General features: G+C 34.6%; 1 protein-coding gene across 1 annotated transcript in view; it reads right to left on the reverse strand.

Annotated features, from left to right (window-relative positions):
- Papolg (poly(A) polymerase gamma) overlaps positions 1-19,896 on the reverse strand; it is a 38,329-nt gene extending 18,433 nt beyond the window's left edge. The window contains exons 1-9 of the mRNA XM_015479643.2: positions 19,642-19,896; positions 15,972-16,133; positions 14,525-14,591; positions 11,014-11,095; positions 9,938-10,047; positions 9,008-9,061; positions 6,856-6,967; positions 4,556-4,645; positions 711-849 (exon numbers count right to left, since the gene is read on the reverse strand). Of these exons, the coding sequence (XP_015335129.1) occupies positions 711-849; positions 4,556-4,645; positions 6,856-6,967; positions 9,008-9,061; positions 9,938-10,047; positions 11,014-11,095; positions 14,525-14,591; positions 15,972-16,133; positions 19,642-19,658 (833 nt within the window). The 5' untranslated portion in view covers positions 19,659-19,896. The remainder of the gene's footprint in view (positions 1-710; positions 850-4,555; positions 4,646-6,855; positions 6,968-9,007; positions 9,062-9,937; positions 10,048-11,013; positions 11,096-14,524; positions 14,592-15,971; positions 16,134-19,641) is intronic.
- Between the last annotated feature and the right edge of the window lie 6 nt (positions 19,897-19,902).

Below are 19,902 nucleotides of genomic sequence, written 5' to 3' on the forward strand. Positions count from 1 at the left end.
AAGTTCCGATTGACGTTGGAGTACTCCCCCACCCACACACGACACACAGGGGGGGGGGGGGGTGAAATCCAGAAATCCAGTCATTTGTGACAAAATGGATGGAAATGGAGGTCATTATGTTAAATGAAATAAGCCAGGCACAGAAACACAAACACTGCATCATCTCATTCATATGTAGAATTTAAAAAATACTGATTTCACATAAGTTGATATAGAAGTTAAAAGCAGATTAGTGGTTACCAGAGGTTGGAAAAGTAGGTCAGATAGAGGTATGGGGAAATGCTAGTCAATGGGTACTAAGTTACAGTTTGTAAAATAAGTACATTCTAGTGAACACATACTATAGATAATGCTACCAAAAAAGAGTTTGAACATTTTCAATGAAAAAAAAAAAAAAAGTCTGAGTAGATATGTTTACCCTATTTGAATAGTATACAACGTATACATGTATCATAACAATATATTATGGTACTCTATAAATGTGTACAATTTTTGTTTCAATTTTAAAAGTTAAAAAAAAAAATGCTTTCTGGTCTGGACGTCCCACTATTGCCTCCCACCAATTTGATGTTTTTAAACTTTTAATTTAAGGAATGTAAAACAGAAAAAAAAAATCTATGTACAGGTCTTAAATTTCCAAATAAAATTACATATAGGCAGAAGTTAGTAAACATCAAAATACATATACATACACACATATGAATACTTACCACTTGGAAAAAACTAAAAAAAACTTATGAACTAAAGTAGAAGCCGCAGCATTTGGATACAATTGGCAAGTCCTTGCAACTAGCATTGCCCAGGAGACACCACCAAGAAATCCCAGCATGTTGGAATAAATACCACGTCCTAGAAAATTAATTACATTTGTTAATTATTGTTTAGATCAACTATCCTTGACATTCAATAGTATAACTTCATCCTTAAGACCTGTTTAGAATGTTTTCCCTTATTGACACATTAAAACTGACAAGCAACACTTCATGCTAGGCCCACAGTCAACCATAAATTGCTCCTCTTACTACGTCTATTTTGCCTTCCAATACAGACACCTCAGTTCCCTGCCTTAGTTCCAACTCTACAGCTGGGCTCTACTGAAATTACATTGAAATTTCTCATCATTTAATATTTGTGATTTAGAGAAAAAAGTAATCAGTAAAGGCATCTGGAGGATCTATAAATGGGGAAGAATGAACATTTCATAAATAATCATACTCATGGGTAGTATTTGAAAATCAAGTGTAAAATTGGCAATAAACTTCAGTATCTCACAGAATCTGGTACCACTCCATAAAGTATAATACACCATTGATATACTCATCTATTATAAAACTGTTTCTTACAGCAATCTATAAAACATTATTATTACCTTGTTTCACCAAACCTAAGATGCTCTCAATTATATAACATTATTTTATGTCCCATTAAGGAACAGGTGGAAAAAATTCAACTATAAAATGCCAATTTTGGACACGTTCAATGTAAAAAATATGCATCTAAGAATTGAAAAAATATGATATTTAATCTGTAAGGAAAAACAAATTGTTGTTACTTAGGAGGCTGAGGCAGGAGGATAGCAAGTTAAAGGCCAATCTGGGCAACTTAGCAAAGACTCTGCCTCAACCTAAAATAAAAAGGTTGGGGATATAGTTTAGTGGTAAAGTACTTATCTAGCATGTACAAGGCCATGGGCTCAATAAAACACACACACACAGCAAATTATTCACCTTATTCTTTCACTGCAAAATGTACTTGAATCTGAGGACAAAGTGCATTGTTCAATATGGTAGCCACAAGCCACATGTGGCTATTTCTTTTTTCTTTTTGTTTTTTGGTGAACAGTTTTACTGATGTAAATTCACGTACCATAAGACTCATCCATTTTAAACAATTCAATGGTTTTTGGTATACTCAAGAGTTTTGCAATTACCACTATAGTCACTTCTAAACATTTGCATCACCCCAAAGAGAAACCTCTAACAGTGACACTTCGACTCTTCCCCCTCAATTATCCCAGAGGTGGGTAGCCATTAATACACTTTTATGTTTCTCCAGAAATACTTATGAAGGTCACTTCATATAAATGGAATCATACACTATATAGTCTTTTATGACGAGCTTCTTTCACGTAACAAAACGGTTTCAAGCTTCATGTATGTGGTATCATGTATCAGTACTGCATTTCTTTTTACTGCTAAATACTATTTTAGTGTAGATATATCACCTTTTGTTTATTCATTCGTCAATTTATGAACATATGACTTCTACTTTTTGGCTATTATCAATAATTGTGCTGGAGACATTTTCATACAAGAATTAGTGTATATGTTTTCACTTCCTTTGGGAACTATTTAGCTTTAAATTCACTGAAATGAAATACAAATTTAAAATTCAGTTCTCCAGTTGCACATTTCAAGAGCTCTATAGTCATAAGGTTACTGTATTTGACAACACAGATAAGAAAACATTTCTGTAATTGCACAAAATTTTGTTGGAGTGTTGTTTTAAACTATGTAAAATATGGAGCCAGAAGTGTAAAAATCTTTTAAACGTGCAGTCATGAGCTGCATAACAACATTTCAGTCAATGACAGACCATATATGATGGTGTTCCCTTAAGACTACAATGGAGACAATAAACTCCCACCTCCTCATGAACACATAGCTGAAGAAAAGGCAAGAAAAAAGGAAACTGCAGAAAAAAAAGAACCACCACCACCAAGAAAATTCACATTGAAGGGTATAGCAGAAGCTAATGCAAACCTTAACAAGCTCTCTAAAATGTCTGAAAACAAGGAATATGGATATGGTTCAGTGGTACGGAGGTTGTTTGGCATGTATGAGGCTTTGGGTTCAATCCCCACTACTGAACGAAACGAAACAAAATAAAACAAAAAACTGAAAACAGGGACCTCCAACACAGAAAGGATTTTCATTAAGAGAAAGGAATATTCATGGTGCATTATCTGCTTATAAGTAAATCAATGATGAAAACATGAAACAAAACAAGCATATGGACATATTTCTGAAAAGAGTAATATATTTCCCCAAGAAAAGCTTGAGGCAGGTCCTGAGAGAGGTATTCCAGAAAAAGGCACTGTTATTACAGGTGATGACAGCTCATGCATACTGGCTGTGAGGCCTAATGGAACAAGATGTGAAGATGGAAGACAGTAATAATAATGATCCTAATCCTATGTAGGCCTATGTCTTAATTACTTAAAAGAGTATTAAAGCAAAATTTAGAAGTATATATTTTAAATTTTAAAAAGCTTATATAATAAGGATATAAAGAAAAAATATTTTTGGCTAGGTGTGATGGCATACACCCATCATTCTCAGTGACTTGGGAGGCTGAGGCAGGAGGATCACAAGTTTGGGGCAGCCTCAACAACACTTTCTTAAAAAAGATCTGGGTCTGGGGATGTGGCTCAGTGATAAAGAACTCCTGGGTTCAATTCCCAGTACTCCCTCAAATTCTTTTTCTTTGTAAAGCTGTACAATATGTTTTTGTTTTGTTTTCTTTTAAGCGACAGGATCTTGCTATATTGCCCAGGATGTCCTTGAACTTCTGAGCTCAAGCCATCCTCCTGCATTAATCGTCCAAGTACTACTGCGGTCTATGTTTTAAGCTAAATGATATTACAAGAGTCCAAAAGTTAGGAAAAAAAAAAAAAAAAAAAGGAAAGTTTGTAAAGTAAAAAAGTCACAGTAAACTAAGATTAATTTATAACTAAAGAAAGAAAAAAACTTGTTTATAAATTTAGTGTAGCTTAAGCATACAATGTTTATGGTCTACAGTAGTGTACAGTAATGACTGAGGTTTTTTATTTTTTAAAAATACTTTTTAAAAAAAGAACTTAACCTTTATTTTATTTATTGTTGTTTTTTATGTGGTGTTTAGGATAGAACCCAGGGCCTCACCAGTGCTAGGCAAGTGCTCTACCACTGAGCCACAACTCCCAGCCCCTATGACCAAGGTTTTTACATTCACTCACTGCTTGTTCACTGGCCCACCCATATCTTTAGATATACAAATACTTACGTTGTGTCACAACTTCCTACAGTATTCAGTACAATAACATGCGACATAGGTTTGCAACCAAGGAGCAACAGTTGTATCACATAGCCTAGGTGTATAGTAGGTTTTATCATCTAGGTTTATGTAAGTACATTCTCTGATTTCCACACAACAATAAAATCATCTAACAATGCATTTCACAGAATGTATCACCATTGTTAAGAGACATGTAACTGAAGTTACAAATAATACGGAATGAGGACTAGGTAAAGGGCCTCTCAAGATCTGAGAGCCTGGCTGAAATCCAAGATGGAAGGTTAAGGGGCTTTTAGTTTTAACCCAAGGAAGGTGGAAGCAGAGTCACATATTACAATATCATAATCATTATAATTGGAAAACAAATAGCTGTTTCTAAGTCTGCTAGCCCCAATCCTTAATAGTTATCAATAGGCTTAGAATTTCCATATGTGCTTCTATCACTGGCAACAGAATACTGGAATTTTATAACGTAAACATAAAAGACTTGGATACTTACGTTTTGCCCATAATTTGACTGCTCTTAGGGTGAGTCTAAAAGTTTCTTTATTTGGCACTAAATGCAAAATTTCATCGGTAACTCTACATCCTGAAAAAGACAAAACATTCATTTTCCACTATGCAACAAAACTGAATTAAAATACCCTCCTAACCTCCAGATTCCCAAATGTTAAAAATGAAAGATATATGTCAGGGTTTATTTTCTATATGTATTTGAAATTTAGCATTCACATATAAGTACTCTGCTTTTGAAGAATTAAAAGTGTATGGGCAATGAAATCCAGTATTAAAGTAGAAGTGGTTCTAAGTATCTTTTTAGTTTTTTCTTTATTTGACTTTGTTAAATGCATGTAAGTTGTAAAACTGTTCTTGCTTCAACACAAACCTTATTCACAAATAATGTGATTTATTGTTACATTCTGAAAGTATAACAAATTAAGCAAGATACTTAAAACCAATGGTTCTCAAAGTACAGACTTTGGACCCTCTAGAATACGTGAGGTTAAAACCATTTTTATAATAGTACCAAAGCTTTCTTTGTCCTACTTACTGTATTAACATTTGCACTGTTGGTACAAAAGCATCCCTGTTAATACTTTAGCAAGTAATCAAGGCAATGGCAACAAAGTGTACTAGAATATAATACATGGTTTACTAACATACACGGTTAAATAAAGGAAAAATGAGTATGAGAGTTTGCACTGTAGGCTGAACTACTTGTTTTTTGTTTTTTTCAAGGAACATCAATTTTACTTGAAAGTATGATTGACAGATAAACTATGGTTATTCACAGTCAGTTACTAAAAATTGACCTAAGTAAGCTCCTCACTTCAAGGAAAACAAATGACACAATTTATTGCCAATAATAAAATGCAAACTTTGTTAAATTAGAACATTGGATAACGTTTATCTGCTACTGTGATCCTGGCAGACTTCTAACAAAATTGGTGGTGATAATAATGAATGCAATCTAGAAAATATTTTATACTGAAATGTGTTAACATTTGGAAAATACAAATAACTCTGAATCGGTATTTTCCAAATGACCAAGGCATGATATAGTATAAAACCACACATGAGGAAAGGATCCATAAGATCCATTCAAAGGATAAAACAGCAAATTTTCATGTGAGAGTACAAAATTTCATTGATGTGATTTTAGATTCTATATTGTAATTAACCTTTTAGAAATTACCACCTTTATTCATCAATAAAAAAGTAACAAACTACAAACATGAATGAAACTCACAAACATTATACTAAGTGAAAGAAGTCAGACACAAAGACCACATATTACATAATTCAATTATATGAAATGTGAGAAGAGGCAAACTATAGAGACAGAAGGAGGATTAGTGGTTGCCTGAGATGGGGGGCAGGGGTTGGAAGGGAAAATGACTGCAAATGGGTATGAGGGATCTTTTGAGAATGATGAAATGTTCTAAAACTAGATCATGGTGTACAACTCTGTGAACACACTAAAACATAGAACTGTACACTTGAAAAGGATAAATTTTATGGTATGTAATTATATCTCAAAAAGTTGTTGAAAAGAAAAAAAAACTGTCACTGGTCAAGTTTTGGTGTACTATCAAATAAGAATAATTGCAATTATCTGAAAAGGTTATTAAAACATTCCCCCTTCTCAACTTTAATAGTGAAAGGCAAGATTTTCTTCTTATATTTTAACAAAAACAATATATTTTAAGAAGTTGACTACAGAAGCAGATAGAATAATTTAGCTGACTTTTGTTAAGTCAAAGAGTAAAGAGATTTGAAAAATTTAAGTCATTCTTTATACATAAAATTTATTTACATTAACTTATAATGGATTTATTACTATTATTTCTAAATGAACTAATAATTATTTATAATTCTGATTTTATTTCGAATATGGTAAATACTGACTTATATAATTCACATAAACAAAAGCACTTTGTAGTTTTCAATAAATCTTAAGATTTAATGGTCCTGAGACCAATAAGTTTGTGAACTATAACTAAAAACATAAACAACCTTTCGAATTTAATTTGTGGTTTACAGGATGGTCATGGTATCTATATATTATCTACACAAATAAAATTACATCATCTTTGCATGTGTGCATATGCTGGGGATTGAGCCCAGGGTCTTTCACATGCTAAGCATGTGCTTTACCACTGAGCTACACTCCCATCCAACTTAACTTATAAATAACAGAGTTAGTCCAATCCCTAAAAAGGCCATTAATATTTCTACAAAAAGAGCTCTACTTGTCTGTTTTCAAGTAGTATCTGAGATTTCTTTTTAGAAGCTTACCATTTAAGCTGCGAATACACCTTATATCAAGGCTTCTCAGGCGAGAGTCGTCTCTTAGATCTAAATTATCTGATATGGTTTGTATTGCCAGTCTTGCAAAGACTAGATCAATCTTTGGAAAGAGGCAAAAAAAAGAAAAAATATTACTTTTTCTTCTTCCAGCTCATCCTCCCCCATCCCACATCAAAATGTAAAAAGTTCTAATTATTAAATTCTATCAAAACCTCAAGGATGTATGCAGGTAATCTCATGTGAGTGAAGTTTTACAATAATTAAAATTTCTGGTTTTGGCAAATATTGTGACTTTTAACATATATGCCAAGTGTTTAAAAAAAAAAAATCGTTTGAGTGGATTTCTAAATAAAGATGGAAGATCCAACACACATTTACATTCACTCCTTCTTGAAACCCAACTAAAATATCAGATAAATTCTGTTTGGTTAATTTGAATTTAAAGCCATAATCCACTAGGACAAAGAGATAGAAAGAGACAGAAAGAACTATGAAAGCTAAAAAGCAGATGAACAAGTGATAACAGTTCCAGTAGACCTAGCAAAACATATAGAAAATACATTCAGGAACTAAGGACAGACAACTGTAAGCACATCATAAATAAAAAGGAACATTTAGAAAATAAAATTATTTTTAGAAATTAAAAATAGGACGGTACAAATGAAAAAAAGCAAGTTCGAAAGATTAACCCCCCCCCCCCCCAAAAAAAACCCAGAACAAAATTAAAATGATGTGATTAAAGCAGGCTGTTCTGGAGATCCAAAATAAAAATTTGGCGGGGGTGGGGTGGGGTGGGGGTGAGGGTGGCGGATGGAAAGCAGACAAAGGCAGGAAACACCATAGAATTCAATAAAAGTTCCAAAAACTAAAGGATGAAATTTCCAAATTGAAAGAGAATGACTGACTGCCTAGAACACTGGTTGAAATGACACTAGCTCAAGTACATCACCATGAATTTTACAACTATGGAAACAAAAGCAAAAAAAAAAAAAAAACAACAAACTTCCAAAAGATAAACTTGGCATATACAAAGAATGAGGAATCAAAATGGCAATACATGTTTCAATGCAGTATGAAAGCTAGAAGACAATAAAGAAAAGCCTTCAAAATTCTGAGAAAAATCATCTCCTACCTAGAATGCTATAACCAACCAAATTATCAATTTAGTATAAGAATGGAATGAGTTTTTTTTTTTTTTTAGTTTTTGGTGGACACAATATCTTTATTTTATTTTTATGTGGTGCTGAGGATCGAATCCAGCGCCCCGCGCATGCTAGGTGAGTGCGTTATCGCTTGAGCCACATCCCCAGCCCCATGAATGCACTTTTTAAACATGCAAGATATTGAACAATATACTTTTTCAGTAAGTCAGTGGATGAGCTCCATTAAAAACGAGAGTAAACAGAAAGAAAAAAATTCTAGAGAGAAGCAAAAGGAAATTACAAGATATTGGCAAAGGAAGATGCCAGGATGACAGCTGTATACTATTCACAAAAAACAATCAGCTTAGATTGGAACAGATGAAAAGTCTCAGTTTTTTTCCAAGATGACAAACCCCAAACAATTATTTACATCTAAGAAAATAAAATATCACATAGCAAAGAATGGTATCTAGGATGTTTAGTGCTCAGCTCTGAATATGCTTGTAAGATCATAATAATGTAAACACAGAATACTGCTCCAACTAAAATTATAATAATACAATTATTTTAAATTATGAGAAAAAGAAAGATATATCTAAAAACCATGGGGGTAGAGAGGGAGGTTTGTTCATTTTCCATGGTGAGAAGCCAACAGAAATAAGAAAGAGGAAGGTGAGGGGCTATTTAAAGATTACTATTTAATTCTTTTAAGATACGTGCCTACATTAGATGAGGCACATGCCTGTAATACTAGCTACTTGGGAAGCTGAGGTAGGAGGATCACAAGTTTGAGGTCAGCCTATGCAACTTAATGAGATTCTGTCTCAAAATAAAAAATAAAAGGGATAGGGATGAAGCTCAATAATATAGCACCCCTGGGTATCATTCTCCTGCACTGAGGGATTATAAAACAAAACAAAAATCTTTTTTTTCCCCCAACAAAAAATCTTATTGGTTAAACAGTTCATTTATCAAGTCAGAAGAATATAAACACTTACTTCAATACCATCAAATTCAAATTTTATAACAGGTACAAAAGCGTCTTCTACAGCCTACAAAAGAGGAAAACAATTATAACACACAGGTTAATCCTCTCTCTATACTTCCTAAGTGCCAGTAACGTAAATCTCTTTGTTTCCAATTTGTATTTTAACTCAACAGAAAAAATAAAAAATGTTCTTCATCTTATATTCAGGTTAAGGACTTCTACTTTGTGACCTGTGTTACTTAAGATAAACAAAATGCCTATGACAATAAATATTAAATTTATTATCCTCCTAAAAATTTTTGTCAGAAATTGGAAAGCAGAAATGTTGTCAGTTGGATACTTACTGTTTCTTGGGTCTGAAGTGAAAACTGATTATTTAGAAACAGCACTAGTGTTAGAAATTTTAAAATAATCAAAACTCTTGACCAATAAAAAATTATATTTGTAGGAATAAGGCCAGTAACTGCAAATTATTGCTATTAAAATTTTATTTGTTGAATGAATAGCTAGATATATAGTTACTAACTGAACCTTCACTCAATAGCACACACAATTTGATTATGTATCAACCATTTATCAGATACTACAGTAAATGGTTTATATAACTTATCTCACCAATCCGTAAAAAAAACTTATAAAAATGTTATCACCATATCTTTAAAATAAAGATAAAATATAAAATAAAAATAAAAATAAATAAATAAATAAAAATAAAATATAAAATATAGGCTCAGAGAGAGTAGGTAACAACTAAGGTCTAAGAGCTAAAAGTGGTATTCCAGTTGAAAACCCAGGTTTGTATAATTATAAAGCCTGTGTTCTTACTCTTTATGTGTTAGTTTAACAAAACAGAAACTTCTTATGAGGCATTTCAATAATCCTAAGACCTAGGATAACTAGGTTACTATTTTCAAAATATCAAATGCGAAAGGATACTTACTCTTAAGTTTCTAATGCCATCTTGATGTTTCAATTTTTCAAAAAAAGACTGAAAAAAATCAGATCTTTCTACATGTCTTGGAGCTACACAAAGTGCATCGATGTCAGCTCCTACAAATCAAAGTATTTCTTATGAAGAAAAGCATACTATGTATTTTCATTAAAGTTCATGCAAACATATGTACAGAACAAAGTATGGAAGGTGTGTATAAGAAAAATGTTAGTTGAAAAGATGTGGAGAAAAAGGTACACCCTTACAGTGCTGGTGGGACTGCAAATTGGTGCAACCAATCTGGAAAGCAGTATGGAGATTTCTTGGAAAATTGGGAATGGAACCACCATTTGACCCAGCTATCCCTCTCCTCAGCCTATACCCAAAGGATTTAAAAACAGCATACTACAGGGACACAGCCACATCAATTTTTATAGCAGCACAATTCACAATAGCTGAACTGTGGAACCAACCTAGATGCCTTTCAGTAGATGAATGGATAAAAAAAATGCGGCACATATACACAATGGAATATTACTCAGCAATAAAAGAGAATAAAATCATGGTATTTGAAGGTAAATGGATGGAGTTAGAGAAGATAATGCTAAGTGAAGTTAGCCAGTCCCAAAAAACCAAATGCCAAATGTTTTCTGTGATATAAGGAGGCTGATTCATAGTAGGATAGGAAGCGGGAGCATGGGAGGAATAGACGAACACTAGATAGGGCAGAGGAGTTGAAGAGGAAAGGAGGGGACATGGGGTTATTAATGATGGTGGAATGTGATGATCATTATTATCCAAAGTACAGGTATGAAGACACGAATTGGTGTGAATATACTATGTATACAACTAGAGATATGAAAAATTGTGCTCTATATGTGTAATAAGAATTATAATGCATTCCACTGTGTATTTATATATATATATTTATATATATATATATATATATATATGTATAAATATATAAATAAATAAAGATTAGTTCTGAGTGGTGATAGTGGGAATTTTTTGCTTTTATATTTTCTATGAACAAATAAGCATGTACTCAAAGTTCTTATCACTAGAATATAACCCAAACCAGTTACCTTTGGTGTGTACTCCAAGCCTATAGGATCCAAATGTGAAAATTTTACCACCAACCGTAGCCACAACAGAAGGTGGGAGATTCTAAAATAAAATCACACAAAAGACATTCAATAGTTCAAGTTATTTTGTACAAAAAACATCTTTACATTCTACTGTCATGTATAGCTTAAAAGAATAAAAAAAAATTTTTAAAGTGTCTAAATGCTTACTACATTTTATTCAGCATATGTTACACAGTACATTTACAGCCTTGGTAAAATGGGATTTGTTAAAGCACTTCAGGGGTCTTTTGGTTGTGACATGAAATAAAGAGGGTATTTCCAGAGGGAGGACAAAACATTCATGTCTACTACACATGCCCCACATCTCTACATCTCTCTCTTAAATATAAACTTTTTTTCATCACTTGACTCTACCTGACTTTTCCAAATCCCTGTCTTTTGGCTTGATCACTTTTAACAGTCACCAGGGAACTCTTAACTACAAATTAATGAGCTTTCAGCTATTTACAACATGATATTCTCAGCCTATCCCATTTCCCCTTAAAGTATGTTTAATTTCTTGACTCTATTTCTGCAAGCTTTCTCAGGAAAGTGAGGTCATTCTTAATATGATATCTTCATGAGAGCTAATCTAATAACTTCAATTAATATTTCTATGATTGTACCATAATTAAAAAGCTACTTTGGGGCTGGGGTTTTGGTTCAGCGGTAGAGCACTCGCCTAGCATGTGTGAGGTCCTGGGCTCGATTTTCAGTACCACATAAAAATAAATAAATAGAATAAAGGTATTGTGTCCAACTACAACTTAAAAAAAAAAAAAAAGCAAGCTACTTCTTATTATCCATACTGCCTAAACTAATCATTATTATTCTTTTTGGCTAATTCTTAGTTCATATCTCTTAAATTTGTTGCTACCATTCTAATCAACTACTCTTCCCCTAACTTCAGGCTATTTAATAGTTATCCTAAGCTATATAATCTTGCCCTTAGTCTTTCTTTTCTCTTATTCTATGTTGTATAAGATTCACTGACTCGTGTTCCTAAATTATTCCATTACATACTACTTCTGCTCAAAACTTTACAGTGCAATCTTCCTGGACTACTGAGGTAAAGATTCTTGGGCCTGAAGATCTCCACACTGTGCTCTTATGGAACTTCCTTTCTGAAGTTACTCCATAACCCAATCTCCTTTCTACTGCATTTGTCATTGCACCTGCTTCAAATGCATGCCTCTCTGAGTATCTTTAATACTTTTTTCACAATTCATTTCAATTTCTACCTCTTCCGTAAAGACTTCCCTGACTATTCTTATTCAGTTAACAAGCTCTTTTTCCTCTGTGCTCCTCCACTATTAAAATCTTTATACTACACTTATTGACCCATAAATGTCTCCTCTCCAACCATATTTAAATCCTCAAAGGTGAGAATTGTATCTATTACTTCTCTGTATTTTCCTATAATACCGAGTACAAGTTACATCTGTTCATTAACCTGAATAGAACTATCTGTATAGAAGAATATGCTTGTTACTTCTTCTGTTTAATGAATATTAATGTTTCAAGAGTATCACAATTTTATAGCTAGAAAGGAGTTGGTAAATTTATTAATAACTAACATGAATCAAAAGATAAGCCAAACATTGAAAAATCTTTTAGTTTACCTTTCTACTTTGAAATTTAAAAACCTTGCATGATTTGTGAGAAAGCAATACACTGAATCATAAGTAAAATATTTTTTTTATATACCTTTATTTATTTTTATGTGGTGCTAAGGATCGAACCCAGGGCCTCACACATGCTGGGTGAGTGCTCTACTGCTGAGCCACAACACCAGTCTGGTAAAATGTTTTAAAACATAATCATTTAGCTGAAATAATCAGAATTGGTGTTCTAGACCATTTAGAGTTTCTAACACAAACCCTTCAGTTATTTTCCAAACTAAAACATGCATAAACCAAAGAATTACAATTGACATAGCAAATGACCTTATCGACTCAGTGAAAAATGTCAAAACTTCCTTTCTGATTACTAGTAACAAGGATTTCACATGCTCAGAATCTGACATATCACTCCACTGTTGATAACCTTGCTGAGAGCTTAGAAATGAGCCAGATAGCCTTTTGGCAATAAGAGTAAATAGTAAATAGCATAAAGACTGTTAAACTCAATGACTAAAGTCTTAGGAGAATCCTAACCTTACTTGAGTCATTGTTTATAAGAATCAAATCTACATATTTATCATAGGTATAGAAATAAATAATAAAAGTTGTAAAAGAAATAATTGTATGATATGTTTATCTAATTTCTAAACCCATGCAGACTAAGGGGCATAAAGGGACTTTATAGATACCAGTTGGCAGACATGAACTTTCAATTGCTACTATGGGAAGGGATGGAATTATTATTTAAAAAACAAACCAAGTTTATAATATAATAGTTTGAGTTACCTGATGAAGGACAAGTGGTCTGAATGTGAGCAGACCACTTGTCCTCCAAAAGTTTATATGTTAAAGGACTGGTCTCTAGGGTGACAGTATTGGGAGGTGGTATGGACTTTTAAGAGGTAAGGCGGTAATTCGTAACTAACTACAAAAGGAACTGTGAAACTCCACTGGTTCTATTTCCTGGATGGGGATGTGCTACTGGTTCTGACATAAACTCTTACTACTGCCATTCACTATCCTCACCAAAGGTCCAAAGCAAAAGGGTCGCCTAATTTTGGACTCAAACTTCCAAAATTACAAACTAACTAAATGTTCTTTTTTCATAGAGTCTGTCTTAACAATTTTTTTAGTGATGAAATGCTACCTGCTAACTAAAATAGTTAACTCCCAATTGAACATGCCCCATTTAATTATAGTCCAGCCATTAAAATAATATTCACAGTGATTATGAGACAATAATGAAAATTCAATTATATTCAAAATATTCTAAAAAAGAAAAATATATAATTCAGAGGAAAAACAGTTAAGCTACTTGCATAATTATAAATTTGTGTTTACAAATTCCTACGTCTTAGAGGCCAAGCAGGTATGCAAATAAGGAACTCCCACATGAGAAATACAGAATCTGATGAATGGCACTTGCCTTGTCAGAAAGAACAGAGAATAGTGGCAGCAGGAAGTACTGAGTACTAGAGAGCAGGAACCCAGTCCCATTCAAGCCTTTCTGCTGAGTACAAAAACAGGCCCAGTGTTGCCAGATCTGATGTTTCATAATAAGTCTGAAATCTAGTTTTTTAAATAAAATCTCCTCATATTTAAATTTTGGCCTACTACATATGGATCAAAAAAAAAAAATTATGTGAACTTGCAGCTATAATTTGCCACCTCTGGGGTAAATCCTCACCTACTTAGAAATTAAATTATCTAGACTAATTTATCCCCTGTATACCACCAGAGCTAAGTTATAATGTGTTTCAGATAATTCTCAACTTTTGCATCTTACTACTAGGACAAAAGACCAGGACATAATGAAACAAAGAATTCCATGTAGGATAGAATCTTACCTTACTCTCACTGACATCGGATATCCATTCTTTTACTAAATTATTCAATTTACCAAGAACAACCAACCTATAATAAAAAGTAACATTAAAACTTTAAAAAAATATTAAAGAAATAAACATATAGACAGTATCTCTGTGTTGGTGTTTTGAGTAAAAACACATTGTATATATGCTAATACTATCACATCTGTTGATACACAGCAAATTTTTGCCATTCTTAGATCCCTAAGAGTGCCAAAGAGATGATAAATGTGATGATAGTATTTTGGTCTCTGAACTATTTTCAAAATTGAAAAAAATCTAGTAAAAATCACAAAGTTATCTTCTGTGAATTGCAGAGGCCAACAGAATTGTCAATTTTCTTTGCTTTATTGTGTAATAATTAGATAAACTCAATGTGGTACTAGAGGCTAGCATTTGCTCACTGCCAGTAATAAGTCTTTGAGTAATTAAAATGGGCAAATTAATTATTGGCTAATTTTTGTGAAGTATATTATTTAATAAGAGCAGTCTGGTATTATTAAAACAAATTTGCAGTCAATGCCACAAATAAATCAACATTAAAAAAAAGAAGGTTTGGGATATAAAAGATAACATGAGAAAATGAATTTTGCTTTCCCTCCATCCTTCAAGGTGCTGAGACTGAAAACCTTGGCATTGTCTTTCTCATATTCCACAGTCATTAAATAACCCTACCTTAACAATGTATCCCAAATTCTACTATTTATCACCTCCACTGCCATCCTCTGGTTCCAAGTACCATAATTTCCTCCTGGGGTTATTATAATGGCCTTTTAAATAATCTTTCTGCTTCTGCCCTTGCACCCCTCTTCAGACTATTCCCAATATAGCAGCCAGAGTGACTGTATTAAAAAACATTAGTCAGATCATGTTAATCTTCTCCTCAAAGCCCTAATAGCTTTACCTTTCATTCAGAATAAACCAAAATCTTGAAAATGCATTACAAGGTCCAAAGTCCAAGTCCCTTCCCACCTCACTTTCTTAAAGCTACAATTTCCCTGCTTACTTGCTCTGCTTCAGATACTCAGCAGATCTGAACTTACTATGTACTACTCAAACCTACCAGGTACACTCTCACCTCAGGCTTTCTATCCAGAATGTTTTCCCCTCAAATATCCACCTTCTCACCCATATTCATATTTTCCTCTAAATGTCATTTTCTCAATGAGGCCTTCTCTGAAAACCTCTACTCCCAGCTTTATCTTTCTCAGTAGCACTTATGTGTAATACTGTATTTATCTTACTTATTTGACTGTTAGTCTCTTCTAAACTCCACCTAAAATGTAAGCTGTAGGGTGGGCCAAAAATTTTCTTTTTGTCATGTCTGTATCTCTAGGTAGGGATATAGTGGGCATTCAATATATGTTTTTGGAATTAATGATTAAATAAGATACAATAAAATATTTTACAGTTTTCAATGACATACCTGTGGTTCAGTTCTTCCTCATCTTCAAATACTCCAAATGGCTTCATGGCATCAATTAATTTCTGTGTATAAATATGATCAATTTCTTTAGGACATGCCAAACTAATTGGAGAGGTAATTCCATAATGCTTTTGTTGACGCTGGCTGTCCAGCATGGTGTTTCTATTGAAGAAAAAGGAAACAGTAGAAAAAATTTAAAGTATCATATCATACTGATACATTCACCCTCTCAATCCACTCATGTTAACTGAGCTACCTTAGAAATTAATTTAGTACTAACAGTTTGGGCAGGCACTTTTTTTAAAGGAAAAATGGGGACTTTTCAAGCCAAAAGCAGCATGTGTTGGCATAACACCACTTACTTTGAATGCAAAAAACCTAAATGAGATCTGTGCCAAGGCTACCTCCACTACACCCTGCAGATTTAAAGTCAAGTACCATCTACTTTCTAGAATCTTTGAAATGCAAATGCTTGAAAGAAAGAACTTTCTTGGTAAAAACCATTGGGCTTTTCCTCCTAAGAAACAAACAAAAACATACCATCAGAAAGTCCTTGTGAAATAATCTGGCTTTTAAATGAAATCACAATTAGATTTCTCCTTGGGAAATTCAACACCCTTTGTTTGAATCAGAGTTTATAATCCTAACATTTGTTACTCTTAACTCTTCATTTTGGATTGGCACTAATAATATTTCACACTGAATAATTACCCAATTCTTTATACTAAATGTCAACCTTTTTTACTGGATACAAGTGATCTTCCACAGACCCTAGCCATCAGGAAATTACATTCTTGAATAAGGTACAATAGATTTCTGAGATTTGGGGTTTACATGGACCAATGACTTCAAAATAAATTTTGGACCCAATAAGGTTATAACATCTTATTTTGCTGTGAAAATAAAGTAAAAGCACACACACACACTAACCAACTAACCTTACCACCCATCTTCACCATGCTTTCACTAAGGGTCATCAATACCAAGTAATAATAAGAAAATACTCTCAAAATAAAAAGCAGTCTTTTAACTTGAATAAAATAGTCTTATAAAAATAAGACACAGAAGAATCCTGAGAGGCATGTTAATGGGTACAAGGTTGCAGTTGAAAAGGAAAATGAACAGCACAGTAGGACAACTGTGATTGACAACAATTTATTGCACATTTCAAAATAGTGGTGAATTTGAATGTTTCCAACAAAGGTGTAAGGTAAAGCATGTAACTGCCCTACTCTGATCATTATATATCATATACATGAATTGAACTATCATACTGTACCCCATAAATATATACAATTACTGTGTCAAAATTTTAAAATCACAGCCAGGCACATGCCTGTAATCCCAGCAACTAGGGAGGCTGAGGCAAGAGGATGGTGAGTTCAAAGCCAGCCGTCAGCAATGGCGAGGCACTAAGCAACTCAGTGAGACCTGTCTCTAAATAAAATACAAAATAGGACTGGGGATGTGGGTCAGTGGGCACTTGAGTTCAATACCCACTACAAAAAAAATAAAATTTAAAATCACAAAAATACAACAGTAATTATTTTGAAACTTAACTAGTCAAAACATTGGCTTATCACCACTATTATTAAACCTACAAAATAAGGCATGTTCTTTAGCTACAGATTTCACAGGGAGGGAGGGTAGAATCAAATAGAAGAAACATACCAAGAAACTCCAAGAAACATACCAGTTTAATTGTCTTCAACATTGATTTTGTAAATGTTTATTAGTTATTTCAAGTCTCTCATATATATATATGTGTGTGTGTGTGTGCGTGTACATGTACACACACACATTTTTTTGGGGGGGGGCACCAGGGATTGAACCCAGAAGTGATTAGCCAGTGAGCTACATTTCCAGGCCTTTTTATTTTGAAACAGAGTCTCACCAAGTTGCTTAGGGCCTTGCTAAATTGCTAAGGCTATATTTGAACTTGAGATCCTCCTGCCTCAGCCTCCTGAGTTGCTGGGATTATAGGTATGCACCACTGCACCTTGCTCAAGTTGTATTTCCTTTTAAAAATTTGGCTTTTTATCTTCAGTGAACTACAGAGGTGTTCTGGTATTGTTTGTGTTTGCTTACATGTATATGATAGACATGGGACAGACTGATTAAATATTACCATTCAATTAATCTCAATAACCAAGAGGCAGGTCTTGAATAAGTGCTATTTTCCAGAAAAGCACCTGAGGTTCAAAGAGAGAAAAAGAGCCAGAATCTGAACTCCAAAACCTTTTCCCACCATTCTATTTTCTCTTCCATAACTACTTCTGACACTATAGTCCCAGGTCTCAGTTTCTTATCTGTATTCTCAAAATGTTGGCTATTGAGATCCCTACTGATCATAAAAATCTCAATTCTAGGGTTTTGAACCTCCCTCATCTAAACAGGAAGGGGTGGGGAATGTAAACAGTATATTGCACATTCCCTTCAATCCATCAATTTCACTTATAGGCAAAAACCATAGAGAAAATCTAGTACAAGTGGACAAGAAGACATGTAAAAGAATGCTCCCTGCCACACTGTAACATTAAAAACTTAAAATATCCTAAACAGTCACTAAGAGGAAAAGGACTAAATTTGGTCGTATCCCCACGATGGAATACAACACATTAGCTAATGTAAATTAATTAAAACTGAAACTATTAACATGGACAGCTGAGAGGTATCATGTTGCTCTAAAGAAACAAGCTGCAGAATGACAAGTGTGACACTAAGTTATAGATAAAGTTTAAAAATAAGTAAAACAATTACAGCTATTATAGACACGAACGTATATAAAGCATAAAAAAGATGCATCAACAATAAACACCCAATTCAGAACTGTGGGGATCTCTGAAGAGGAGCGTGAATGAGACCAGAGAAGGTGGAATGAGAATCCTTCAGATGTATCTGGAACGTCTGACTTCTTTTAAATAAATAAATGCAGACACCACACACACACACACACACTGGCGTGTTATTCTTTGGGAGAAATGGGTGGTGGCACAAGCGGTGTTTCAGCTATTCTCTGCATTTTTTTATATGAATATTTAAATTATTTCCCAATAAACCGAAAGAAGCTCTAACAAAATCTTGGCAAGCAAAGAAACTGTTTCTGACTTATCAAAGTGTGAGCAGGAGATACAGACCGGTAGATATTGTGGGTAGGTGGGGAGGTCCGAGGAGGGGGCGTCAGTGGCGAAAAGGCCTCGGCCTTTATCAAACAGAAACCCCTGGGCTGGAATAGGTCATTCACTCCTGAAGACCTGAAGACAGCCACTCCGGCAGGGAGGAGGGGGAGGCAGGGGGATGGTATTTGCGCCAATGCAGACAGAAGCAGACGGGCTCAGACAGTACTGAGGACAGGAGAGTGATCGACAATTTCTCCCCACGGACACAAGCACTTCTCTCCCTCCTCATCAGTGTCTGGGGGCGTCCTCAGAGGTGGGACCGCGGGGGTAGACAGGGACTCCTGAGTCTCCGAGTCCAGGCAGAGGTGGGTAGGTAAGCCACCGGGTATAGGGGAGGTGCCACTGCGGACTGGCTGGGAACGGGGAAGGAGATCACTGAGGCAAGGTGCGGGCAGAGTACTAGGGTCAGGGAAGGGAAACGAAGCCCCGGGATGACCACCTCAGCTCACCTCTCCCCACCTCGCCCTCAACCGCCGCCCCCCACCACTTACGCAGACATCTCTTTCATCGCTTCCTGCGTCTCCCTCTTCAGCGAGTGTCTTTCGCTCTGGAGTCCTGTTCTTGTCGCTCCCTTCTCCCTGTATCCACTTTCCTGCAGTCACTTGCAGCTCGCTCGCTCTCTCACTTCCCCACTTACTACCGCCGAGGCATCCAAACGAGTAGTGAAAACACCACAAAACCGGCTCTATTTATGACAATACAGCGCGGACGACGCCAATATGGCGCCGCTTCCCAGACTGCCTCTCGTCCTC

The sequence above is a fragment of the Marmota marmota genome, unplaced genomic scaffold (assembly GCF_001458135.2).
Source record: "Marmota marmota marmota unplaced genomic scaffold, marMar, whole genome shotgun sequence".
Lineage (NCBI taxonomy): Eukaryota > Metazoa > Chordata > Mammalia > Rodentia > Sciuridae > Marmota > Marmota marmota.